Genomic DNA, 26176 nt, shown 5'->3' with positions numbered 1-26176 from the left:
CCCTGGGCGACAGAGTGAGACTTGGTCTCTTAAAAAAAAAAACAAAACTGCTATTTTTTTCTCTTTTAAATAGGCACAGAACCAATGCATAAAAATTACTATCTTGATTATAGAATTTTTTTTTCTTAGAGTGAAGCACATCTGGATTGGATAGTGCTTGTAGTCATGGATGAGGGCGCATCTTCTAAATCCTTCTCAGTGGCAAAGTTTTCCCAGTATAATCCAAACATACCTACTGATAGTATCTCTGGACAGGACACAGTGCAAGAGTCAAAGACAAAAGATTTGTCCAGAGGAGAGACCTGTATCCTGAGGGAACTCTAGAACACATGTGAGGAATGTGACTGGGGCCTCTGGAGCCTGAGGGATGACTCAGGAAACAGAGCTCAGCTCAGAGTGAGGTCACTTTGGTCTCTCCCCCCATGTTCCTCCAGCTGCTGACATTTTACCTCTTCAAGGAGGGATTCAAATGCTATCCCCATTGCGAAATCAACACCCTCCCCAACCTGCCCCCCCCATCTGAAACTTCTGGGTTCCTCTCTCACTAGACCTGGAGGGCAGGGCTGGATCTTATTCATTACTTTGTTTTCACAGTGCACTTGATAGGGACTCAGTTTGGCAAGCCTTTGTTGAATTTGGCTCCACGAACAAACACAAAATGATCTCCCTATATATGTTTTCCCTGTAGCTTTTGGTTGGTTTTTTTTGGTTTGTTTGTTTTGTTTTTTTCTGTCTCCTGGGCTAGAGTGCAGTGATGTCATCATAGCTCACTGCAGCCTCAAACTCCTGGGCTTAAGGGATCCTCCTGCCTCAGTCTCCCAAGTAGCTGGGACTACAGGTACGTGCCACCGCGCCTGGCTAATTTTTCTTTTTCTTTCTTTCTTTCTTTCTTTCTTTTTTTTTTGAGACAGAGTTTCACTCTGTTGCCCAGGCTAGAGTGCTGTGGCGTCAGCCTAGCTCACAACAACCTCAAACTCCTGGGCTCAAGCGATCCTCCTGCCTCAGCCTCCCAAGTAGCTGGGTGTCGCGCCGCACTCGCCTGCAAGGACGACGCAACAAACTGGAGTTCTTCCAACAGCAGTTTAATGAGGCATCTAGTCTAGTTACATGGCGAGAGACCCCGAACAGGAAGGACAGTGGGCTTATATACCATTGCAGGTAGTCGTGGCGGGAAGTGATTGGTAGAGGGCCCTGACAAGGCTCCCAGCAATGATTCTATTGGCTATGTGCTCACCCGTAATCAGAGACCGCTCCCAACAGCTGGGACTATACAGGTATGCGCCACCATGCCTGGCTAATCTTTTCTACATATATTTTTAGTTGTCCATATAATTTCTTTCTATTTTTTTAGTAGAGATGGGGTCTCACTCTTGCTCAGGCTGGTCTCGAACTCCTGAGCTCAAACAATCCACCTGCTTCAGCCTCCCAGAGTGCTAGGATTACAGGCGTGAGCCACCACGCCCGGCTAATTTTTCTATTTTTTGTAGAGAGAGGGTCTTGCTCTTTCTCAGGCTGGTTTCAAAATCCTGACCTCAAGGGATCCTCCCACCTCGGCCTCCCAGAGTGCTAGGATTACAGGCGTGAGCCACTGGGCCTGGTCCCCTGTAGCTTTCTTATTGTAACTTCCTTAATTGTAGCTTTCTTATGCTTTGGATTCCCAGGCCAGTAGGGCTCTATGACCAGGACCAGAACGTTTAGCTAACCTTTTTACCTTTTGAGTTGTTTTCCAGAAACAGTGGATTCTTTGCAGGATAACAATGCTGAGACTCACCATTTATCACTAGCTTGTGATTGATTTTTTTTTGGAAGGACAGGGTCTCGCTCTATTGCCTAGGTTAGAGTGTAGTGATGTCACCATAGCTCACTGCAACCGTGAATTCCTGGGCTCAAATGATGCTCCTGTCCCAAGAACCTGGGACTACAGGTGCATACCACCATGCCTGGCTAATTAAAAAAAAAAAATTATAGAGATGGAGTCTCACTATGTTTCTTAGGCTGGTCTTGAACTCCTAGCCTCAAGGGATCCTCCTGCCTTGGCCTCCCAAAGTGTTAGATAGGATTACAAGTGTGAGCCACCGAGCCCAGCCTAACTTGTGATTTCTGGATTAGACTCCTGCACGTGTTGATTTCAACACAACCTGCTGCACTGCATATAGCTGCCTTCCTGAACCTCTTATAAAAATCTCTACCCTCAATTGGTCATTGTGATGGATTTGAGGCAGTTCTCGGTCTTCCAGCTGATGTTTTTCGTAATAAATTTCCTTTCTTTCTCGGCATTCCTCTGTGTCTCAATGATTGGCTTTCTGTGTGGCAAGTAACCGGACATAGGCCAGAACCCCCTTGTGGGTTCAGTAACAGCTGTACCTTAGTCTCCTTATAGAGTTGTTCTGAAGATCAAATGGAAATCGGACAGTGTTTATTTTATAATCACTGAGCAGCAAGTCTTCTTAGTGTACTAGTCTCTGTCCCAGAAATAAAGACATAAGAGATCATCTCTGGGCTTGAGGAATATCTTCTCAGTGGCACACAGCAGGAGAGAATATGAATAGATTCCCAAGAGAGGTGGGAGCCAAGTGCTAGGGGACTCTGAGTAGAGAGAGAGGACACATGGGTGGGCCTTGGGGCTTCCCAAAGGAATCAACATCTGAGCTGAGTCTTGACAAGTGACTGGAATTTCAACGGTAGAAATGAGGCAAAAGGGCATTCTGGCTCACGGAAGGGCATGAGCACAGATGCAGAGCGGTAAAATATGGCGAGCATTTGGGAACTGGCCAGCAGCCCTAGTTGGCTGCGGCTACATGTCTTTGGGGCTGGAAGGAGCGGTGGGAAATGAAGCTGGAAAAAGACAATGGTGTGGGAAGAGAATGCAAGGGAAAGCCAGGGTGAGAGAGCTGTGCCAGGGTCAGAGCTGTGCTTGAAGAGGACGGGAGGCGGGGAGGGCTGTAGGGAGAGAGGACGGGGAGGGGCAGGTTGGCGGGGGAAGAGGCTGTTGTAAGAGTCTGGGCACAAGGTGGTCAGGTCTGAAGGAGGGCAGGGGTGACACTGGGGATGGAAGGACTGTGGGAGAACATTTCAGGGTGACACTGCCAGGGCCTAATGAGGGGAAGGGCCCCAACAGGCAGAGGTTGATGAGAGCCCTCCTTCCTGACAAGGCCACAGATTTAGCCGTAGTTTATTATTGTATTTCATGAAAGCCCTTGGCACCACTTCTCCACCGCATTCAGCTCAGAGGTGGGCAGCTCCTCTCTGGACGGAGCCCTTTCCAGGGTGCAGTGAGGGAGATCTGATCTAAATCAACCAACCTCCCCCTGGCACGCAGCCAGGGGTCTGATGATCAGTAGGAGCTCAGGACTGTCTGTGATTGATAGGGAGAGGATGAGGGGGAAGGTGAGTATGGATGTTATTTCCTCAGAGAGGCCTTCCCTGGCTTCCAGGTTAGGTTTGGATCAGGTTGCCTGATTTTGCGTTGCCATAGTTCTTTTTATTTTTTTTTAATTTAATGTTAGTTTTAATGAAATAATGCACAACATTCTGAAAAGTTTGTTACAATAGACCTTGCTCATAAGCAGGGCTTCCAGAAATAGGCTGTGTCTGCTAAGTCACAGCCTCCACGCTGGGGAAAAGGTCCAGGCTGTCTGGCACAGTCCCAAGTGAAACACCAAGGAAAAGTCAAGACAATTACTGCCTTTGGAATTGAAACTTGGGCTGAGGCCACCACTTCTGGGATGCCTCCTGGCCAGTCTGATGTGCTGGGGGCAGTGGGGTCGGGGGCGCCTTGGTGGGGTCTTCCTCAGGTAGGTCCTGGGAGCCGAAAATCCAGCCCTTTCTTTGCCATCAATTACGTAGCAAGGTGCTCACACAGAGGAGCCTGGCTGAGGAAGGATGGACTCCAGGGTGGCTGGGAGGAAGGTTCCAGCTGGGACCCCAGAGAACAAGAGGGGCCAGTGGGGGGCGGGCTCTGGCAGCACACATGGAGCTGCACCCCCACAGGGGCTTGAGCAGGTAGGGCAAGGAGGCCCAGACTCCATGACTTGGTCCTCAGGGGGTTAGGAAATAAGCCTTGTGTGGAAGGCAGTGCTGCGTCTCACCAACCGGGTGGACCGGTGGGCTTCACTGCGTTTCTGACTCTAGGCCCAAACCCTGGGGAGTAATCACTGGGCCTCCAGTGCCTGTTGCCCGCTGGCATTATACCATAGCTCCTTGCTCTTTTTGCTTCTTGACACAACAGTTTGAATGACATGTATTTTTGTGATACTTGATCGATGCCTGTCTTTCCTCATGGACCATAAGCCCCACCACTTAGAACAGTGCCTGGCATCTAGTTGGCACTCAAAAGTATTTGTAGAGCTACAAAGATCAGTAGTTGCCTGGGACTGAGGATGGGAGGATTGAAAATGGGCATGGGGAACATTTTTGTGAACATTTTCGTATGTTCAAAAACTGGATTGTGGTAACGGTTGTGTACTGTTTACATTTACTAAAAATTATCCAACCGTACACTTATAGTGAGTGAATTTTATAATATTTAAATTATACCTCAATGAAGGTGTTAAAAAATCAAAATCGGATTCAGTAAAGCCAGATCAAAAATTTTTTTAAGTCAATATTTGTGGAATGAGAAAATTATGTCTTCCTCCACGGCACTGTAAGCTCCGTGAGAAGCGCTATAACCCCTAAATCTAGAAAATCACCGGTCACCCGGCAGGCGCGAAGCAAACGTCTGGGCCAAGCAGCCGGTACGAACGCAGGAGAGGAAGGAAGCTTTCCGCGGATCCCAGCGGGGCAGCTTCCGAGTTGCAGCTCCGCGAGTCGCGGCGAGCCGAGCCCGGCGATTGGCCGGCGGAGGCGCGGGCCCGCGGGGGCGGGCTTCCAGGGGGCGTGCCCCCTCGGGGGGCGTGGCTCCGGGGGCGGGCCGAGCGCTTGCGCACACTGCCGCTGCTGTAGCCGCGGTGAGCGCAGGGGACGCGATGGCCGGGCCCGCGTGGATCACCAAGGTGAGCGCTGGCAGGCCGGCGTGTGGCGGGCGGCTCGGGCCGGTGAGCAAGCCGCGTGCTGGACGAGGGCTGGCGCGCGGGCCCGGTGGGGAGGCGGCGGCCCGCGGGGACAGTTTGGGAGCCTGTCCTGGCCGCCCGTGCGGCGCACTCCGTGGCTGGCGCGCAGTATGTAGGATCTCTGCCCTGGGACAGCCGCGCCTGAGGCAGGGACGGCGTCAAGGTCAAGGCGGGGGCGCCGGCCATGCTCCTAGTGAGACCCGAGCCACCCCCCGCATCCGCCCGGCCAAAGGCCAGGCCTCGCGCAGAGCCGGGGACGGTCCCGGGAGTCTCCCTCGGCTCTGCTATCCCGGCCGCTCCCGAGGCTGCGGCCCTGCTGCCGTGCTGATCGCGCGGACAGACCCCGCAGCACCGCTCAGGCCTCTCCTCCGGTGTCTGGTCCCTTGACTGGGTGGCCGCAGGGACCGCGGGCGTTGGGTTTGGGGCGATTGCCCAGGTGAGGGAATCCCGGGGCCCTTTTTCCTGCCAGATTTTTTTTCTCTTGGCGCTCTTTCCAGTTTGACCTCTGGTTCTCTTGTAGCTATTTCCCTTTCAAAGGACGTAGGGCATCTTACACCTTGTAATTAACCATCTGAACCCTCGGGAGAGGGAATTAACCAGCAGCGTCTGCCTTCTTCCTTGTATCCGTGGGAATCCTGCGATCTAGAGAGCTTTAGCTCTATTCGGCAGCTCAAATAACCGGAGCTGGAAAGGTTTTCAGATGATCTATGTGATTTCTTGGTTTCTTTGAGGAGCTAACCTGTGCCTGTAGACCATCTTGTTCAAGGTCACACAGGAAGTCGGTGCCAGAGCTGGGAGAGGAACCTAAGTGCCTTGGTTCCCAGTTCTCAGTTCCATTCTGCCTGCTCTATGGCCAGGGTCCCATAGCAAATTATGGGTACAGGGGAAAATAGGCCTAGGGTCTCCTGTTGCTATGATCTACCATAAGCAATTTAATTTTTTTCTATGAAGTTTTATACTGCTTTTCTCCTTGGTTTTCAATTTAAAGAGAGATCCAGAGATGCACTGTTATGTCGTGAAAAGATCTCTGTGCTGGAATTTAGGAGTCTCAAGTTTAAATCCTGGCAATGCCGCTGATTACCTGTGTGACCCTGAGCAAACTACTTAACATCTAGAGAATCCTCAGTATGCCCATCTGTGAAATCTCTATACTTGTGTCATGGAGTTGTTTGAGTATTAAATAAAATAATGTATGTGGGCTGGGCACAGTAGCTCACGCCTGTACTCTTAGCACTTTGAGAGGCAGAGGCAAGAGGATTGCTTAAGCCTAGAAGTTGGAGGCCAGCCTAGGCAACTTAGTGAGACCTCATCTCTTTAAAAAAAAAAAAGTGAAAACTTAGCCGGCATGATGGTGTGCACCTGAAATCCCAGCGCATTGGAAGGCTGAGGCAGGAGGATTACTTGAGCCCAGGAGTTCAAGGTTTCAGTGAGGTATAATATCACCACTGCACTTTAGTCGGGGCTAAAGCCCTGTCACACACACACAAAAAGTATGTGAAAGCACACCTAGTGTGTTCAGAAGGAAGACAAAAATCTGGAGCTTTCTTAGCTATCAATGTATTTATCTTTGTGGTCGTCACGCAGGCAGTGATTCTTGAGCACCAATAACTGGAGTTTTTGCTCAGTAACTAGATTCTAGTTTGTCACCCTCTTGAGACAGGATTTGCTTAAGATAGTATCTGTGTCACATTTGCTTCTAAAGGTAAAGCAATTTTTGTGTCACTAAAAACAGAAGTCAGTCCTTTAATAACTGAGCTTACACTTGACACCTAATTCATTTTTGGTAGATACATTAAGCCTTCAGAATAAGGGACTAAAGCAACACTGTTAATGAATGTGCTGGTAAATTTGTTTTACCTTTAGTGTGTTCTGCAAGAAAAAAATATCTCATAGTAGGTGTTCAGAAAGAGCTGGGTTGTGGAGTCAGAAGATGAGGTTCTCTTTTGACAGGGACTTGCTGTGTGACCTCTGGGAAAGTCATTTGACTTCTGGGCCAGTTTCTCATTTTAGAGGTTGGAGCAGAAGGTGTCTCAGAGGCTGACCCCAGGATGGTGGGGGTGCTGAGCCAGATGCCAGTTTCAATCGCAGCAGTTCTTCTATTGGGTTTCCATTTAAAATTTTATTTGGGGGGGTGGAGAAAGAATCTGCAGCTTTAAAAAGTTTTTCACATAGAGAAAATAGTGAGTTTCTAAAGACTTCTGGCTCTAAAATACTATAATTGTAAGGAGCCAGTTCCCCACTAGCGAGCATGTATTGAGTCCTGCCCATACATCAACACTATATTTATATGTTTTTAAGTTGGAATCTGAAGGTAAAAAGGGAAATGAGGAACTATGGGTTAAGATGGCCCAGGACATGAAGTCAGAAGTTTGGGGTTTCGGTCCAGGTTCTGTGACCCTGGCTTCAGTTTCCTCATCTGGAAAGGGCCACTGATACCTGTCTCTCCAGATTTTACAGAAATAAAATGATATATGTATAAGTGTAGTATAAAGTAGGAAACAGTTTATGCTTTAACAATTTTTACTTAAAATTCTGCATCATTCTAATGACTTAGATGTAGTACTACTTTATTCTAGGGTCATGGAGGAGAGATGACAAATATGGAAAAAACTGGTTGTTAAAATCATGGCAGGTATTAAGGCTGTTTTCTGGGGTGGAAACTCTTCAGATAGAGATATGATTGAGGCTGCACTCAGTTTTTTAAAAAACCATCGAGTATCTACTATGAGCCAGGCACCATTCTGGGTACTGGAGATAAACAGTGAACAAAACATAAAAATCCGTGCACTTCTGGGTTTGCATTTTAAATCATTTGTTTTGGTCAGGTCTTCTGTCACAAGGACATGTATCTGTTTTGTGTGAATGTCTTTTCCCTCTTTTGGGGCGGAGTTAGCAGAAGGACTCATGTCAATTTTATACTTGATGTAAGTTTTAGGCTTGTCACAACATAGCCTTTAAATGGCCTCCTTTCCATAGCCCATTTGCTGGTGGATGAATCATGTCCTAGTATTAGGATTTTGGCTAATGCTTTCGGCATGGAGTATTCTTTTGGGTTTGGCCCTTTTATTTTCAGTCCAGAGACATGACTATAGATGCCAGAAGATTAGAGGGCACAATTAGTTCATATCTTTTTTGCCTGTTGATTGGTATCTCATCATTAGCAGTAGCCACTATTTCAGCAAAGGTTCAGGCCCCCAAAAGGAAGATAGGATATAACAGTTCTATCTTTGCTCATGTATCTAGCATGAGAAAAAGTTACCTTTAAAACTTGTAATGAATATTAATACTTTTAGTCTGTGTACCCAGTTTTTTTTATATTATTATGATATAGTATGGCTTTTATATAATATGACTTTGTACCAATTCTCCAGGACTGAGTTATTAAAGTTCAAAATACCCTTTTAAAATTTATTTCTCTAGCACTCTGGGAGGCCGAGGCGGGAGGATCGCTTGAGGTCAGAATATTCGAGACCAGCCTGAACAAGAGTGAGACCCCGTCTCTACTGAAAAAAATAGAAAGAAATTAGCTGGACAACTAAAAATATATAGAAAAAATTAGCCAAGCATGGTGGTGCATGCCTGTAGTCCCAGCTACTGGGCCTGGAGGCTGAGGCAGTAGGATTGCTTAAGCCCAGGAGTCTGAGGTTGCTGTGAGCTAGGCTGACGCCACGGCACTCTAGCCAGAGCAACAAAGCAAGACTGTCACCAAAAAAAAAAAAAAAAAAAAAAATTATTTCTAGTGTATGCTAGTGTTCATTGGGAAAAAAAATGTACCAATGGTAATATCTTGGGATGGTGGGATTATTGGGTAATTTTTATTTGATTTTTTTATGTCTTTCCCCAGTCCCAGCAAGTAATAATGACCATGTTACCTATATTATCAGAAGAAATAAATTATTTAAAAATCTTCATTTTGTATAGCATAGGCATTAAATGGTATTAAATGAACTTTCTTAGATTTTAGTATAAAAGGTAATTTCTTAATATTCATGGGAGAAGAATAGACATAATGTATCATTGAAAGATTGCTGGACTAGCAGTCAGACCTGGATTCTGGTTTCTGTTTTGCTTGTTACTGTGTGACCTTATGCAAATCCTTACTCTTAGAGCCCAGTGTCTCCACTTACAAAATAAGTGAGTTGTGCCCTGGATTTCATAAGGACTTCCTGGCTCTAAAATTCGTGATAATTTTCCTCGAGTATATTACCCCCAAATTGATCTGTTAGTCAAGAATGTCGACATAAAACCTTCCAGATCATCTAAGAAAAATCCAATGTTTGAGCTAAAAAAAGTATCTTTTGTTTGACAATGCATGTTTTTAAAATAGACTTTGAAAATATATAGTACTTAAATACTCAGATCAAAAGTAAAAACTGGGCTGGGCGCTCATGCCTGTAATCTTAGCACTCTGGGAGGCTGATGCGGGAGGATCACTTTAGGTCAGGAATTCAAGAGCAGCCTGAGCAAGAGCGAGACCTCGTCTCTACTAAAAATAGAAAAAATTAGCTGGGTGTGGTGGTGCATGCCTGTAGTCCCAGCTTATCAGGAGGCTGTGGCAGGAGGATCACTTGTGTCCAGGAGTTTGAGGCTCCTGTGAGCTAAGCTGATGCCACAGCACTCTAGCCCAGGTGACAGAGCAAGACTCTGTCTCAAAAAAAAAAAAAGTAAAAAACTGAATATTTAGGTTTTCAAATCTGAAATACCTTGCCACATTGAGCTAATATGTGAGAAAAGTGTTCCTGGAAGGTTCCTGAATTATCTGTGCAGATTTGCAGCATTATCAGCCGTCAGCATGGTTTCCTCTTCATCTCCACTGTTTGGTGTATGTGGTTTAATTCTGTGCATGACATTTCTCTGTTGATGTTAATATAGGTCTCTCGGCTGCTGGGGGCATTCCACAACCCAAAACAGGTGACCAGAGGTTTTGCTGGTGGTGTGAGTATAATTATGTCTTTTATTTTTTTGTTTTAGAAGTTTCTCAAGAAAGATGCTCTAATACATTTATTATATAGCGTTTTATCTCCCTTTATTTAAAACTAGGGAAAATTGGCCTTACTTATAATGTGTATTGAAATTGTCGGCTAACATGCGCAAATCTATTAGATCACTTGCATCTGTAAAGAATTATGTTAGAGCTGGCTATGTAAACTTGTTGCATTAGTGTCTTGAAGGAGCCGTGTTAAAAATAGATAGAAATTACCCTGTGTCTGTTATTTTATTTCACAATCTCCTTTTGGTGAGATAGTTTTTTTTAAAAACTAGTACAAGTTCAGAGAAAGTTGTTGAGAAGCTTCAAAACCTGCTTTGCATTTTTATTTTGTGAGCTTCCCTAAAAACAGTAGATTGATTGCCAATTAGGAATGCTTGAAACATCTATAAGCCCTGTAGGCTTATACTTGCCTTATACAGTCATTATAGAGTCTCATGTTAGTGGATCATCTGTTGCTCATTAAATCTGCTGCTTTTAGAATTCCCAGCATTGGATTTCTGTGCTTTAAAAGCTGACACCACATTTTTGGAACACTCTAAGACTGTGGGTCAGTGACTTCCTATTTGTTTTTGTTTTACCCCCTTTTTATGGGAATCTGATTTGGATTTCATAATTCCTGTACTCCCATATAACATCTTAGGCCGTGAGGAATTTATTAGCCTATAGTACATTTTTTCCCCATTTACTTTCTATACTGTGGAAGAAAAGTATTAATAGATTTTCTGGTAGTTTGATGACATTTATTATTACATGTTGGGAAAACAGGAAGAAGTAGCTAAAGCATTCTTTTGACTCTGCTTATGCAAAAAATATGGAATGAGGCTTATACTTCAAGCTCAAGGATAGCAAAGCTAGCATTTCAAACACATTCCTAAGCTGATGAGATAATCGTTGCTTCTGCTATAATTTAATTTTCAGGCTGTTTGTTAAAAAAAAAATAATAGCCTGATGGAGGGGATTATTTTTGAAGAAATAAGAAGAGGTACTAATTTTTAAAAAGGTTTCTTCAGTTGTACAGAAAACTTCAGAAATAGTTAGTCCACCTGTCCAAGGGATATCATTAGAAAGGAGAGTACCAGGAAACTTGATTAGTGATTTTTTAAAAATGTAGCTCAAGCAACTGGCACTGAAAAAGGCCAGGAGCCATTATCTGGGCCAAACTTCTAGGTGGGGGAAAGTCCCCAAATAATAAAATGTATGCTTCTCAAATTGAGAGAGGAGGTCTGAAAATTATCTTATCTCATTTAAATCCTCTGATCTTTTCCCCTTCCATATTTTTATTTCTATGTTTGAAATGCTGGTTTCATTTTGCCTGAAGCCTTTGAAAGAAATCATTGATGTTATATTATAAATGCACTTACTGTCATTCTGAATGTGACTCAGGCTTTGTAAGTATGATCACATATGCTATTCGTACAAATCAACTTTGCTGAGTTTATTTAGATTACGCTTATCTTAAAGGAGTCAATTTTATAGAAGAACAACAAAAAAAGAGGGTTTTCTCTTGATGTGAAGTCTGATTTTCTCTGAGTACTACAGCAGACCTCAGGAAATGTATCTGAAAGTATTTTGTAAGACTGAAGAAATTGCACGAAACACTTTTCAGGATCAAATGGAAAGGAAAGCACTTGCCTTTATGAGAAACTCTCTAAATTTTAGGTAGAGAACATTGTTAATATTTTTGCTGTCTTTGCCTTTAACGATTTGAATTAATTGGTCTTTTTATAGCTTCTCTGAAAAGAAATATCAGTTGGGAAGTCTACTTGGTAATCTAATTTCTTTTTGTTTTATGTAAAGAGCATCATTTGAGTTCCTTTTAAACCTCTGAACTCAGGTAAAGAGTAGAATCGTGGAGTCTCTTATCTGTGGATTCCTGCCTCCCTTTGATGATCCTGGGGGAGATAGGGCTGTTTTCTTAACAGCATTTGAATCTTTTTGAGACATCCTATAACGTGGATTTCTCTGTCAATAATATTCTTTTTTTAAACCTTCAAAAATATGTTCTCATTGTCTTCTTTGATGATTTCTTAAATTCAGGTTCAGACAGTAACTTTAATTCCAGGAGATGGTATTGGCCCAGAAATTTCAGCTGCAGTTATGAAGATTTTTGATGCCGCCAAAGTAAGTGGGCTTAAAAACTATGTTTAATAATAATTCCTTGAAAAGTTTTCTTAGCCACTTGGATTCTGTGAACACAGAATTATACACATTTCTATAAAAGTTGGTAAAGTCTGTCATTAAAATCCACAGATTGTCACTTTAACAGCATGTCTCAGTGCCGTTTGCTATTGCCGTTGTTGATAGTTTAAGCTATTACATTGACATCAGTTACATATAAAGTAATCAAAGCAATGCTGCAGTGTTTGTGGCTCTTTGAGCCCTGTTTGAGTTTAGGGTCTTTCAAATCCTTCCAAATCACCTGTCTACCTCATGCTACCTTTTTGCAAAAAGGGAATAGAATCAAACATCTGTGTAGGAACTTTTGAAAGAATCTTTTAAAAAAAAAAATTTCTGATGTATTATCAAAAATGAGGTGTTATTACTTCTAACAGCCCAGCCTTCAATATAGGTAGATATTTTAAAATATTTTTGGTTTTGGGATTTAGGGCACTTGGCCTTTGTTTGACATGATGCTTTGTTGTTGTTATTTACAGTTGTTAGGTGAAATAACACATAAGATTAAATCAGTGATGGTTATGACACCAACAGCTATAAGTTGAAGAACGAAATTTATTTAAGCTATGTGAACATTTTTTTTCTATTCTAATTGAAACTCCTACAGAGGAGGTGATGTTTGTCAAGTGGCAGGTTCTGCATGGGATCTGCAGTGTGATTGCTTACTCGGTTGTAAGCTCCTTGTGAATAGCACTGTATCTTACTCTGTGCTTCTGTTCCTAGAACATGCTCAGTCAGTGTGCTGGCTGTCAGATGTGTGCATACATACATGAAGGATGTAGGTTGAAAGAAGGGGGACACTATACCTTAAACTGGTACCTTCATAGGTTATATGATATTAGTTTTTTAAAAATAGTTTTATTGTGATATAATTCACTCATTTAAAGTGTACGTTTCAATTCAGTGGTTTTTAGTACATTCACAGTTATGCAGTCATCACTGCAATCGAATTTTAGAACATTTTCATCACCCAAAAAGAAACTCCATACCCCATAGCAGTGAGTCACTCCTTGTTCCTCCTCCCACCCACCCCTCATCCTTTTCCCTGCCCAGCCCTAGACAACTAACCAGTCATCTACCTTCTGTCTGTATAGATTTGCCTGTTCTGGGCATTTCACATGAATGGAATCTTATAATATACGGTCTTTTATGCCTGGTTTCTTTCACTCAGCATGTTTTCAGGGTTCATCCATGTATCAGTACTGTGTAATGTTTTCTATGAACCATATTTCTCTGCTGCTTGTGACATTCTAATTATAGCCACCTTAAGAGTCCTTGTGAAAAAAATAAGTGGGCAGGTGGTGGCTAGGAGTGATGATTGGGTGTGGGTGATGTGGGGAGTCCCTCTGGGCATGCTGGAGAATGGCCTCTCTTCTTGCATGCCAGGAACTTTCTGGACCTTCAGTGTACGTGTGTTTACCAGTCGCACCCAAAGTTGAAGAAGTTTGTTTATCATCATAGTATGAATGTCAGTCTCAGTTAAGTCTTTCCAGCTCACTGTGCTCTGTGGTGGCTTCTAGGCACCTATTCAGTGGGAGGAGCGGAATGTCACAGCCATTCAAGGACCGGGAGGAAAGTGGATGATCCCTTCAGAAGCCAAAGAGTCCATGGATAAGAACAAGATGGGCTTGAAAGGTAGCACTGGAGGGAGACGATGGTTATGATTGATTTCTGCCACAGGTGTTACAGTTTTGAAAGTTTATGCATTTAAGCTAAATAAGGCCTGGCCTATGTAGGATGATGGTGAGGGTTAGGTAATGTCAAGCACATGATGTTAATACAATGCTTGGTCCTCAGGAAGTTGTCAAAATGAGAAATGCAGTTAATGTTCCAGAAGGCTTCCATGAGGCAATTTTCCTCCTTCATTTGAATCTGATAGAGAGGGTGAAGTTAGAGACAGAACACATTTTGCAAAGTAGCCCAGGTGGGTTAGGAGGTCACACACGAGACCAGAATGCATTCTGTTGTCATCGGGGTGTCGTTCTTTATTACAGGCCCTTTAAAGACCCCAATAGCAGCCGGGCATCCATCTATGAATTTATTGCTGCGTAAAACATTTGACCTTTATGCGAATGTCCGACCATGTGTCTCAATTGAAGGCTATAAAACCCCTTACACCGATGTAAATATTGTCACCATTCGAGAGAACACGGAAGGAGAATACAGTGGAATTGAGCATGTGGTATGTTCACCTCAGATACTTTTCTATTCCCTGTTGGGCTGCTTTCTGTGCAGTTGGGACAGTTGTTCAAACTCACAGTAGAAAATATCTCCCAAAGACAGATTGGTTTTGCCTCTATGAGGAGTTACGTGTGTTTGTCTTGGTGCTGAGTCTCTGGCCAACAGTGCTCCCGTAGATACAGCAGGAGCAGGGTGTTGGTGGTTCAGGACACGGGCCTGGGAATACACTTTCTGAATTTTGAATCTCCTGCTTCACAGGTATACTCGTGGGCCAGTGACCATCCCTGCACCTCAGTTTTCCTTATCTGTGCAGTGGGACTTTAATACCTGCCTCATGGGGCTAGGGTTAATATAAACCCCATTGATGTACTGTGTGGGTGATACCAGCCGTGCTAGCTGGCACCGTGCAAGCATGCCACAGATGACACCGTCCACACACTGCCAGCTGTCAAGTTGTTGCCATACCCTTTCCAGTGAGGTGATTCTTCCTCTCTTTCAGATTGTTGATGGAGTCGTGCAGAGTATCAAGCTCATCACCGAGGCGGCAAGCAAGCGCATTGCTGAGTTTGCCTTTGAATATGCCCGGAACAATCACCGGAGCAATGTCACGGCTGTGCACAAAGCCAACATCATGTGAGTACCTGCAGGGGCTGACGCCCTGCCTTGCTTTGTTGTGGGGAGAGCAGTGACGGAGCCTCCCTTTCTTCTCGCCAGCTCACTCACTGATTCCTGATATCTCTGGAAAAGAACCTCGTGATAGTCAGAGAGTCTGGCATTTCTGTCATCATCTCCTTTCTGCACTTCACGGGGTGAATGACAGGAGCAAATGAGGAGGGGCAGGAACTCAGGTCTTGGAAATTTTAGGAGGGACCGAGGGTTATCAGAAAAGGAAGCTGGAGACTCTGGGTCCCCAGATGCTATGGCCAGCAGCCACATAGTTTATGTTTTAGAATTGGAATAGTGGGAGTGTTTCTGAAGTGGCCACGTGCTCAGGGGCTTATAATAGTCAGTGCTAAGGGTGCTAGCACTACCTGATGTGTTAAGCTAGCGGTTCAAATTCTCTCCATCCAGGGTCGATTAAAGGCCATCTCCGAATACATTAAGACACAGGTTTCCTAACCCAAGAAAAATGTTGAACATGTAAAATAATAAAACTGTTTAAATTAAGTTAACCTTTTAAAGCAGTTTTAATATTAATGGATATTTCTTAGTCTTGCTAGATAACACCATAAAAATATAGTCTTCTATTATGATCAAACTATTTCCACGCTTTTGCCCTTTAGTGTTTCAAGAAGGGTCCCAAAACATTTTCAACTTGCAATTTATTAACTACTTAAGAAATAATTTTACTGTAATTGAAGTCAGACACCTTGGCTTCTGGAACTTAAATTTCTTGAACTTACTTTACTTCTTTGATTCAATTGTTGTCTTTATGCAAGTCTTTGTTTTCAGCAGTTTTTATTTGATTAAATACAGGCGGATGTCAGATGGCCTTTTTCTGCAAAAATGCAGGGAAGTTGCAGAAAACTGTAAAGATATTAAATTTAATGAGATGTACCTTGATACAGTATGTTTGAATGTAAGTATATATTCATTTATCTGCTACTTTTTATGGTGAATAGTATGTGTGTACTGTGCAGTTTTTGATTGCTAAATACGCAAATGCATTCCTTGTAGATGGTACAAGATCCTTCCCAATTTGATGTTCTTGTTATGCCAAACTTGTATGGAGACATCCTTAGGTGAGTCTGACTGCACTCTTTTTACTTTAGTCTATGGTTTATTTATAAACATTCTGAAAATATAGCTTAAAAATTTCAATCAAGTATTATAAAGTGTAGCATTTATTACAAGATATGAATTGAATTTTAACAATTCAAGTGGTGATATCAATGATTACATGTTGGGCAGGTTGTTCATTTATTTGCAAATCGATGCTGGGCTATTTCTGCGTATAATTAGTTCACTCTTCCCATTTTTTTCAGATGTTTTATTGATTGCTTATTAATTTCAATATTTTGTATAGCTAGGTAGATGGGTGGTCATTTATACAATTTTTTTATAACTTTTTTTTTTTTTTTTTTTTTTTGAGACAAAGTCTCGCTCTGTTGCCCGGGCTAGAGTGAGTGCCATGGCATCAGCCTAGCTCACAGCAACCTCAAACTCCTGGGCTTAAGCGATCCTCCTGCCTCAGCCTCCCGAGTAGCTGGGACTACAGGCATGCACCACCATGCCCGGCTAATTTTTTCTATATATATTTTTAGTTGGCCAGATAATTTCTTTCTATTTGTAGTAGAGACGGGGTCTCGCTCTTGCTCAGACTGGTCTCGAACTCCTGACCTCGAGCGATCCACCCGGCTCGGCCTCCCAGAGTGCTAGGATTACAGGCGTGAGCCACCGCGCCTGGCCTTTTTATAACTTTTGACATAATTTCAGACTAACTGAAAAGCTGTGAGAGTGGTACAAAGAATTTCCTTACACTCAGCACCCAGATTCCCCAGATGTTAACATTTCACAATATTTACTTTGTTACTTCTTCCCACTTTCTTTCTTTTCCATTTCCCTCTCTTCCATCCTCCTTCCTTCTTCTTCCTCCTCCTCCTCCTTTTGTCTGCCTCTGTCTCTCTCCCCCGACCCTCCTCGCCCTACCCCCCAACGTAAGTTGTTGGCCAAATGGTGATTTTTCTAGGCCTGTCATTCCTTCTACATTTATTAGTTGGCAGTCAGTCTACTGTAAGGATAAGCCCTTTCTTCTTGTTTATTTATTTGTTTACTTATTTATCCGTATCAACATGGGCTCATGGTTTTCTATTTTATTCAGTGGTGTATCCATCACTATTATCATTTATATTGATGCTCAAGTTGTCCCAACTGGGCCAGTGGGGATTCCTTCACTGTCCCCTGTGTTCTTTTGACAGGGCTCTTAATTTTTTGAGCTTCGCCTTGCTTTCTGGCCCAGTGCGATGCTCCAGCTTCATCTGTAATGTCCTAACCTTAGCTCTGGAATCGGCCATTTTTTTCAAGGAACCCTGGATCCTTTTGGTGGAGAATGGTATTTCAAAACTAAAATCTGGGTGCTAGGTGAGATGTTTTATTTCTCAAAGTATCCTTTGAAATGTTTTTCTGTCCCTAGTGACCTGTGTGCTGGATTGATTGGCGGTCTTGGTGTGACACCAAGTGGCAACATTGGAGCCAATGGGGTCGCGATCTTCGAATCGGTAAGGACCCTGACACCTAAAGTAGAATTCAGGTTAGAAAAGCATGAGAACTCAAGAGGAGTTATCCGTATAAGTATGTTTTAACTCTTGAGTTTTTCAAATTGTGAAAAGAAATTGTGCTTTGTTTGTTTTTTTATATAAGTGTGGTTTGTTCCTTCATTTTCCTCCAGATATTTCCTTATTATGTATACTTCCTTCGTCATTAAGATACTTTACCAAAAATTGACTGGAAAAGATTGTTGGTCCATATTTTTATACTTCTTGTAGGCTTCATTTCCAAGATCTGTGTCAGATGAATTCCACACAGTAGCTTTCAGTAAATATTTTTTCTTGATGAGGAAAGATGATTAAGACCCCAGCTTCCCCAGAAGAGAGCCATTAGTTCTCGTCTCCCTCCTGAGGATGACACTTTTCCCGATGCACAGGTTCACGGGACTGCCCCGGACATCGCAGGCAAGGACATGGCCAATCCCACGGCCCTCCTGCTCAGTGCTGTGATGATGCTGCGCCACATGGGGCTCGTTGACCATGCTGCAAGAATCGAGGCTGCCTGTTTTGCTACAATTAAGGATGGAAAGGTAACAGTAATCTTGACTTCCTTACGCAGGGTAAAATGCATTTCTTCCACATGTTTTATCTGTGTGGCAGGGACAGATAATAGTTCTCAAGAGAGCCGCAGGATTTGATGTTGAACAAGGATGCTTACTGTGGGCTCCCCCATTGAACTGGATGTACGTGCACACGTCTGCATTTTCTGAGGATCAAATGTTTCATCCAAGAAAGCTTAAGAAGCACTGATGTAGAGAAAGCAGTGGTTTGGGAGCCAGAGTCATGTACAGGCCCAGTTATCCTCTTGTTAGCTGTGTGACCTTGGCCCAGTTCATTAATATTTATAGGCAGCTTTTTCCTCCTCACAACAGGCATCTATTGAATGTACATTATAAGATGTGAAGAATATAATAAAATGATGAGTAAGATAAGGTCCTGGGCCTCAAGAGTCTTGGAATCTAGTGGCAGATACAGATGTGGATGTGTCTATAGTACAATATTCTTATGTGTTATACTATCTGCATTTATAATACAGAAGCAATACAGAAGTTATATAAAAGTAATAATCATGGCTAATTTTTTTTTTTTTTTTTTTTGAGACAGAGTCTCACTCTGTTGCGCAGGCTAGAGTGCTGTGGCATCATCATAGCTCACAGCAACCTCAAACTCCTGGGCTCAAGCGATCCTCCTGCCTTAGCCTCCCAAATAGCTGGGACTATAGGCATGTGCCATCATGCCCGGCTAATTTTTTCTACTTTAGTTGCCTAGCTAATTTCTTTCTATTTTTAGTAAAGACGGGGTCTCACTGTTGCTGATGCTGGTCTCAAACTCCTGACCTCAAGTGATCTTCCTGCCTTAGCCTCCCTGAGTGCTAGGATTATAGGCATGAGCCACCACGCCTGGTTGATGGCTAATATTAATTGAATACTTACGTGATTTAAAGTTCTTTTTAGATATATACATATACATATATATATATCATCTCAGCAAATCTTTTCTACTCTGTAAAAGTAGATATTATTATTAATCCCATTTTATCAATGAGGAAACATGTACAGAAAGACTAAGTAATTTGTCCAAGGTCTCATAGCTCCTAATGACGAAGTTGGTGTTCACACTCATTCCAGCTCTTACCCAACAAGCTTCATTGCCTTCATAGCAGCCGTGGCCTATGGAAGGAGTGTGGTGGCTTGTTCTCAAAGTGAGAAGGGGGACAGAGGAGGTAATGGCTTCACAAGTCTGGGCCTCAAAGGCTGATCCCTAATTTGAGGTCCTTTTTTTTTTTTATTATTGTTGTTAAAAAATGTATATACACGGACACACAATTTACCATTTGAACCATTTTTAGATGTACTGTTCAGTAACATAAAGTATATTCACATTATTATGTCACCATCACCACCAATCCTCTCCAGACCTTTTTCATTTTCCCATACTGGAACTCTGTACCCATTACACAATAACTCCCCCTTCCACCTCCTCCCAGCCCTGGCAGCCACCGTTCTACTTTCTGTCTCTATGAGTTTGACTGCTCTAGGTGCCTCATCTAAGTGGAGTCATACAGTAATTGTCCATTATGTCTGGCTTATTTGACTTAGCATAATGTCTTCAAAGTTGGCCCCCTCTTTTTAAAAAAATTCTGTAACTTGAAATTCCATCTTCTGGCCAAAATGCAAGAAATCCAGGCTTGTTTTTTAACAGCCTCATAGTTATAATACATTAGAGGGCATAAGATTTAGTTTTTCATTCTGAAGCTATACTTGGAAAGTTATACTCTGGAGACCCTGAATGACACAGTGGGCCCTTTTAATTGTGTAAGGTGGGAAAATAAAGACAATTAAATATATGGAGGTCTGTTTGCAGTAAAGAGAGGATAAACTGTCAGAACAGATTGGTTGTATGGGTGACTATCTTTCCTAAAGAGAGAGGTTTAAGAATTAGTGATTTAATTCTTTGGTATTTAGTATTTGTTGACCAGCCTCCAAAAATAAATCATAGTCTTAAGTTTTTTCACCTTTAAAAATTCCCCAAGGACTTTATGAAACCTCTGGTTTGGATTTGCTTTCATTTAAATGTCCACAATCAGCCAGTTTTTCTCAGGGTCTATTATATGAACAAGGAGAAAACTTTGGAAAACTTCCCTGCTTCCCTTTGCATCGAGAACACCTTGTTCTTTTCACAGTGTTCTGTGTGCTCTATCTGATTGGATTTTCCTGGTCCTCGGGGGGTGGGCAGGTGCTGGTGGGGTGGCACCCCACTTGGAAATGAGGCACTAAATGAAAGTCAAGAGTAACCCAATAACTTGCTTGGCTGGCATCTCATTGAGGGCTTTAAATAAAATTAACCTTGGTTTAGTTTAGTGTGTGAATACATTTTTATTTTTCCTTTTTCCATTTCTCAGAGCTTAACAAAAGATCTGGGAGGCAACGCAAAATGCTCAGACTTCACAGAGGAAATCTGTCGCCGAGTAAAGGATTTAGATTAATGCTTCTACAAATGGTATTCATGTCAATCACTCCAAATGGACACCACATAAACCTCTATTTAGGATACCTACTGTTACGTATGCATTTGGTTTGGTTGTTTCTTGACAGTACATTTTTAGGTCTGGCCTTTTCTTAACAAAATGTGTGGAAAGGATGCAGGTGATGTCCATAGGCCTGCTTTCAAAGGACTTTTTCCAAGTGCTTGTGTTATTTATTAAATGTCTATCCGGTAAACATTTTTTTGTAAACTCTAAGTGAACTGTATCGTTTGCCATTCTTAACCATTTTACACTTCAGTTAAAATAGTTTTTCCTCAGCTGTAAATATCATGATACAGAATTAATAAGAAAAAATATCTAACTTTTTAAAGAAAAACCCTATTTTCTTTGGTTTATGAAAAACATAATGGAAATAGAATAGGATATTGACATGATAGCACAAGATGACATTCTTATAAAACTAAAAGGGCACAAGAGAAATTTCCTGGGAAAGTGCAAATCAGAAACTGTGAATGTGGTATATTTCCTAGTGATATGGAACATAGAGACAGATTTGTCCTTTACATGAATTACTGAGTATGAATAAAAACTTCAGATCCAAGAAATATATAATGAAAAATGTAATTTTTGTTAATAAGATATAGGTAATATATTAGGTACAAAGACACATGCATTGTGTGTTCAATTATTTTGTTATCTTGAGATTTTAATATTCTTGGAAGAGCTTTTCATAAAGCAAAGGAGTGGTACCTCCTTTTCATTGGATACAGTTTCAGCATCACGGGTTGTCACAGCCCCTGAGCCCTGGTACTTGACGCTCTGAGTCAGGCTAGGGCAGCTGACTGTGTTGTGCATTTATTCTTGCATTTTGCTATCTGGAAATAGACCACACTCCGGCTGGTACTGCTAGGTGTGATACTGCTGAAAGAGCTGATCATGTGTATTTTTGCTGCAATTGAGGAACTTGGGATGCTGACTATTAATTTTAGGTTTCAGTGACTGCCCTTTTAGGACCCCAAAGAACCAAATCAGTGCCCTCCACCTCAGCTATATCAGTACAGAATGACATTTTTAGAGATGAGCTGCCTCAGCCAAAGTTGATTTACGAATTGCGCCACCCCGGGGCCTGGGCTTGGGCTCAGCTTCTGACCTTCAGGCACCTCCTTGCCCACCCTCCCCTCCCCTCTGCTGCAGCATGATATTTCTTAATCTTCAGATACTAAGTCACTATTTTCATGAACGGTTACCTCCTGGTCCCACACCAAAGGCAGCTCATGGCCTCCCTTGGCCCTGTGGAACATTGCAAACCTGTGGCAGTGTACCGAGGTCTCAAGGGGATTTCTTAACAACAACACATATCCCTGTCTGGGTCATTTTAAACTTGTAACCAGACTTACAATCTTACATGTATTTTACTATGTTTAAGCTGCTCCTCTGTTTTATTGGATTGTGCTAATTATCAGTGGTTCTTGGGTTCAAAATAATAAAGAATTCCCAAAATGATTGCGATGAATGCTTTTTCTACCTGTTTTGCTTAGTTCATCCTGGCCTCGCTTGCTGCTAAGAATGGCTTTTTCTGGTCGGGTGGCCTGGTGACAACAGGCTAACTCCACAGTTGGCTGCTTTTATTAGAATGTCCCACTTGATGCCACTCCCCTGCACCTTTGTTTATTTCATGGTCACTTATATTCCCATTGCACATAGTCCTGTGGGTTAAATGCCCGCTAGTCTCTGGACTAGTCCCATCTGCTCAATTGACAAAAAAATCAGGTCTTTGTTAACAGTTCTGTTAAAAGGTTTAATATTCAAATTACACATTAAATAGAATCAAATAGGCAGCAGCAGTTTTATTAAGCATCAAGTCAGTCGGCATGTGCATGGTGGAGGAGCGCCTGGTGATGGGATGACAAGTCGGTAGCGTCCAACAAGATTCCGAAGTAAGTCAGGCCGCTAGATGAGTTACAACTGTTTGCTTTCCCTGTGGCACATGCTAGTAATACCAGCTATCTCCCCCACTTCCCTCCACAGCCTGCTGCTGGCTGGCCCATTAGGTGAGCTGGCAGCATATTAATCTACCTCGAACTCAGGTCAAAAGTTATCTGCCCTTTTGTTCTGGAGAGCTGATCTCATCTGTCACCTGGACAAAAAGCAGTACTTAAATAGAATTAAAACTACCCACACGTGAAGCTTCTCGGAATTGTCAGCTATTGTTGGCGTAAGACCTGGCAAACATAGGTGCCAGTGCCCTCCCCTCACCTGGAGACCTGACAGATCTGCCAGAGGAGTGCCCGTGCCCAGACTGAGGGATCTGGGGCTCAGGAAGACATTCGGGGGGCCTGCCGTCCATCCCGAAGGAACTTCAAGCACGGCCCCTGGTTACATTTTCTCCTCATAGTAAAAAGAGTCAATGATATCTTTGTACTTCTCCAAAACTGTGAGCCGCTTCAATTTCATTGTGGGACCTGAAGGAGAAAATGGAAGAAATGAGGGAGGCCCAGGCTCTGAGAACTCTGAGAAGGAGTGTGGCAAAGACCCAGATTTCGGGAAGTCCTGCAACTCTAGAATGAAGCTGGACAGTTAGGACAGACAGTAGCCAGCCTCCAAGACAGAGCCCTTCTGGCATTCACTCCCCTAGTGTAATCCCCTCCATGTTGTGCCATCATTGGTCGCGTGGCCCACAGAGAGGAAGTGATGGTGTGACACTCCTGAGAGTAGGTTATAAAGGACTAAAGTGGTGTAAGCCACGTCTGCCTTGTCCTTGACCTACACCCATTCTTGGTCCTTGATCCATTTTCTATTCTGCCCCTTGAATGAATAAATGATTTGAGCAATCAAAAATAAAAAGACTACAGTTTCTGCCTTGGGCTCCCTCTTGGATCATTCTGGGGTAAGCCAGCTGTCACGTCCAGAGGACACACAGGCAGCCTATGGAGAGTCCGCTGGCCAAGGACAGGTCTCGGGCCAACAGCCAGTGAGGAGCTGACGCTGGCCCACAGCCACATGAGTGGGCGTGGGGTGGCCCTCCAGCTCCACGTGCCTGCTGGCCCAGCCCACACTGACTGTAGCGTGATGGCAGACCCGAGCCAGAACCACCCACCTCAGCTGCTCCTGGGTTGCTGACCCACAGAAATGTAGATAATAAATGTTTCCAGCCAGGCCAGTGGCTCACGCCTGTAATCCTAGCACTCTGGGAGGCTGAGGCAGGAGGACCACTTGAGCTCAGGAGTTTGAGACCAGCCTGAGCAAGAGTGAGACCCTGTCTCTACTAAAAATAGAAAAATTAGGCATCATGGTGTGTGCCTGTAGTCCCAGCTACTTGGGAGGCTGAGGCAGGAGGATCGCTTGAGCCTGAGAGTTTGAGGCTGCAGTGAGCTATGATGACACCACAGCACTTGACCCAGGGCGAAAGAGCGAGGCTCTGTCTCAAAGGAAAAAAAAAAAAGAAATTGAACCTCCTTCTCCACTCCCCACTTCATATAAAATAAATAAACATTTTAAGCTACTATGTTTGGGGATGATTTGTTACACAGCAACAGATGACTAATACATCATCTTTACATTTTTGTGAAAGTTCATACAATGTTGGACATTATGCTTTTTTCATGTGTGTGTTTGTGTGTGTGTGTATGTGTGTTTTTTTGCTTTTTTGTTGTTTTTTTTTTAGACAGAGTGTTGCTCTGTTGCCCGGGCTAGAGTGAGTGCCGTGGCGTCAGCCTAGTTCACAGCAACCTGAAACTCCTGGGCTTAAGCAATCCTTCTGCCTCAGCCTCCCGAGTAACTGGGACTACAGGCATGTGCCACCATGCCCAGCTAATTTTTTCTATATATGTATATGTGTATATATATATATATTTTTTAGTTGGCCAGATAATTTCTTTCTATTTTTAGTAGAGACGGGCTCTCATTCTTGCTCAGGCTGGTCTCGAACTCCTGACCTCGAGTGATCCACCCGCCTCGGCCTCCCAGAGTGCTAGGATTACAGGCGTGAGCCACCGTGCCCAGCCTGTATGTGTGTTTTAAGAGAAGAGGTCTCATGCTGTTGCCCAGGCTGGAATGCAGTGCTGTGATCACAGCTCACTACAACCTCACACTCCTGGGCTCAAGTGATCCTTCTGCCTCAGCCTCCCGAGTATCTGGGACTACAGGCATGCACCACCACACCTGGCTAACTTTTACATTTTTTGTAGAAACGAGGTCTCACTGTTTCCCAGGCTGGTTTTGAACTCCTGGCTTCAAGCGATCCTCCAGCCTCAGCCTCCCAAAGTGCTGGGATTACAGGCGTGAGTATCCGTGCCCAGCTGCCGTTATGCTTTGATGGATTTTGATGGGGCAGGGGAAAGCCCCAGTTAGGGGAAGCCTCTGCCATGGTCTTTATGAGAGATTTTCCCCAAATCTCTTCTCTCGCCCTTGGTTCCCCCCCCCCCCCCAAGTGAGGTTGAAAGGGTTCTCATTTGAGGTCCTGGGTAGCTTAAAGTCATTTTTGTGCCTAAGTCACTCTTGACTGTGTAACTGGAAACTTCAGAATCAAAGTCATTTCTGTTAACTGCTCAGAGAGGACACCTTCTGTCTGATTGTGCGTTCAGTGTGTTGGCACCAGGCAAGCTCAGGGTCTCTGACTGCAGCTCAGCATTACTGTAGATAGTTGCATGTGGGCTCAGCTTTGTTGGGTTTGAGCTAATCTCACTGGAGAAGCCATTTTTACCTCCATATGCCATGAGCACGCCAAGATGCTACAGCCAAGAACAACCTCATCCAACCAGCTGAGGCTGCATCAGAGTTTTTTTCTTGTCTTGTGGGCCGTGGGCCGTAATGGCCTCCTCCCCTTACCTGTCATTTGAGCTGACTTACTGAAGATTACTGTAGTCTCACGCCTAGAGCCAGGTGACCCCAGCACGAACATCAGCAAGGCCTTGGTGTTTGCCTGATAGTTCCACTGGTTTTAGGGGACAATGGTCCCATAGTCAAGGCAAAATTAAATGTCCTATGTTCAGATTAGTAAGTTCTAGCACATACACATTCAACAGGCTCTACACAATCACAAGCCCGTGTACTGAGCAATCAATGTGCTAGTGTCTCCCAAAGCCCTGTCTGTGACCTTCTCCTTGCCATGGCCACTTCGGAACAGGTGCCTCCGAGGCCCTGCCATGGCCTCTGCCTTCCCGCACAGCCCCTGGAATAGGGCAAAGCAAAATACCTACCAAACTCTCCACCTGAAATGGAGAAGTCCCTCTCAAGAATGGCCCACTTCTGGATGTGGTAGGGTCGGGCTGCCGCGTTCATGTTGACCCTCTGGATGCCCTCTTCGATGGCCTGATACACGGCCTCATCCTTCTTCCCCACGATCTCAGACACTGTGGTGGCTTTGCTGCCCACCCTCTGGCAGAACTCCACAGCTTGTTCGGTCAGATTGTCAGTCGGGTCAGAGGTGTCTGGGTCCAGAGTGCACTGAAAAGCCAGAGATCAGGTGAGGACCAAGCCTCGACACAAGCCCTGGTCTTGATGGAGGTCTTACTGCTGCTAATGGCAA

At 43.7% G+C, this 26176-nt stretch overlaps 2 protein-coding genes across 2 annotated transcripts in view; one reads left to right on the top strand and one right to left on the bottom strand.

Moving 5' to 3' along the window:
- Nucleotides 1-4895: 4895 nt before the first annotated feature.
- IDH3A (isocitrate dehydrogenase (NAD(+)) 3 catalytic subunit alpha) lies at nt 4896-22152 on the top strand. Its single transcript, XM_045542138.1, has 11 exons — nt 4896-4994; nt 9924-9986; nt 12079-12162; nt 13737-13851; nt 14211-14398; nt 14897-15030; nt 15874-15976; nt 16075-16139; nt 17531-17615; nt 18041-18193; nt 20566-22152. The coding sequence occupies exons 1-11, from the start codon at nt 4968-4970 to the stop codon at nt 20647-20649; spliced, it is 1101 nt and encodes a 366-aa protein (XP_045398094.1). The 5' UTR covers nt 4896-4967; the 3' UTR covers nt 20650-22152.
- A 277-nt stretch (nt 22153-22429) lies between these two features.
- ACSBG1 (acyl-CoA synthetase bubblegum family member 1) overlaps nt 22430-26176 on the bottom strand; it is a gene marked incomplete at its 5' end in the record, with an annotated part of 31568 nt that continues 27821 nt past the window's right edge. The window contains 2 exons of the mRNA XM_045542129.1: nt 22430-23111; nt 25848-26094. Of these exons, the coding sequence (XP_045398085.1) occupies nt 23026-23111; nt 25848-26094 (333 nt within the window). The remainder of the gene's footprint in view (nt 23112-25847; nt 26095-26176) is intronic.

This window comes from Lemur catta, chromosome 1, assembly GCF_020740605.2.
Source record: "Lemur catta isolate mLemCat1 chromosome 1, mLemCat1.pri, whole genome shotgun sequence".
NCBI classification, from domain to species: domain Eukaryota; kingdom Metazoa; phylum Chordata; class Mammalia; order Primates; family Lemuridae; genus Lemur; species Lemur catta.
Note: the sequence above shows the minus strand (reverse complement) of the source record. Positions and strands in the feature narration are given on the sequence as shown.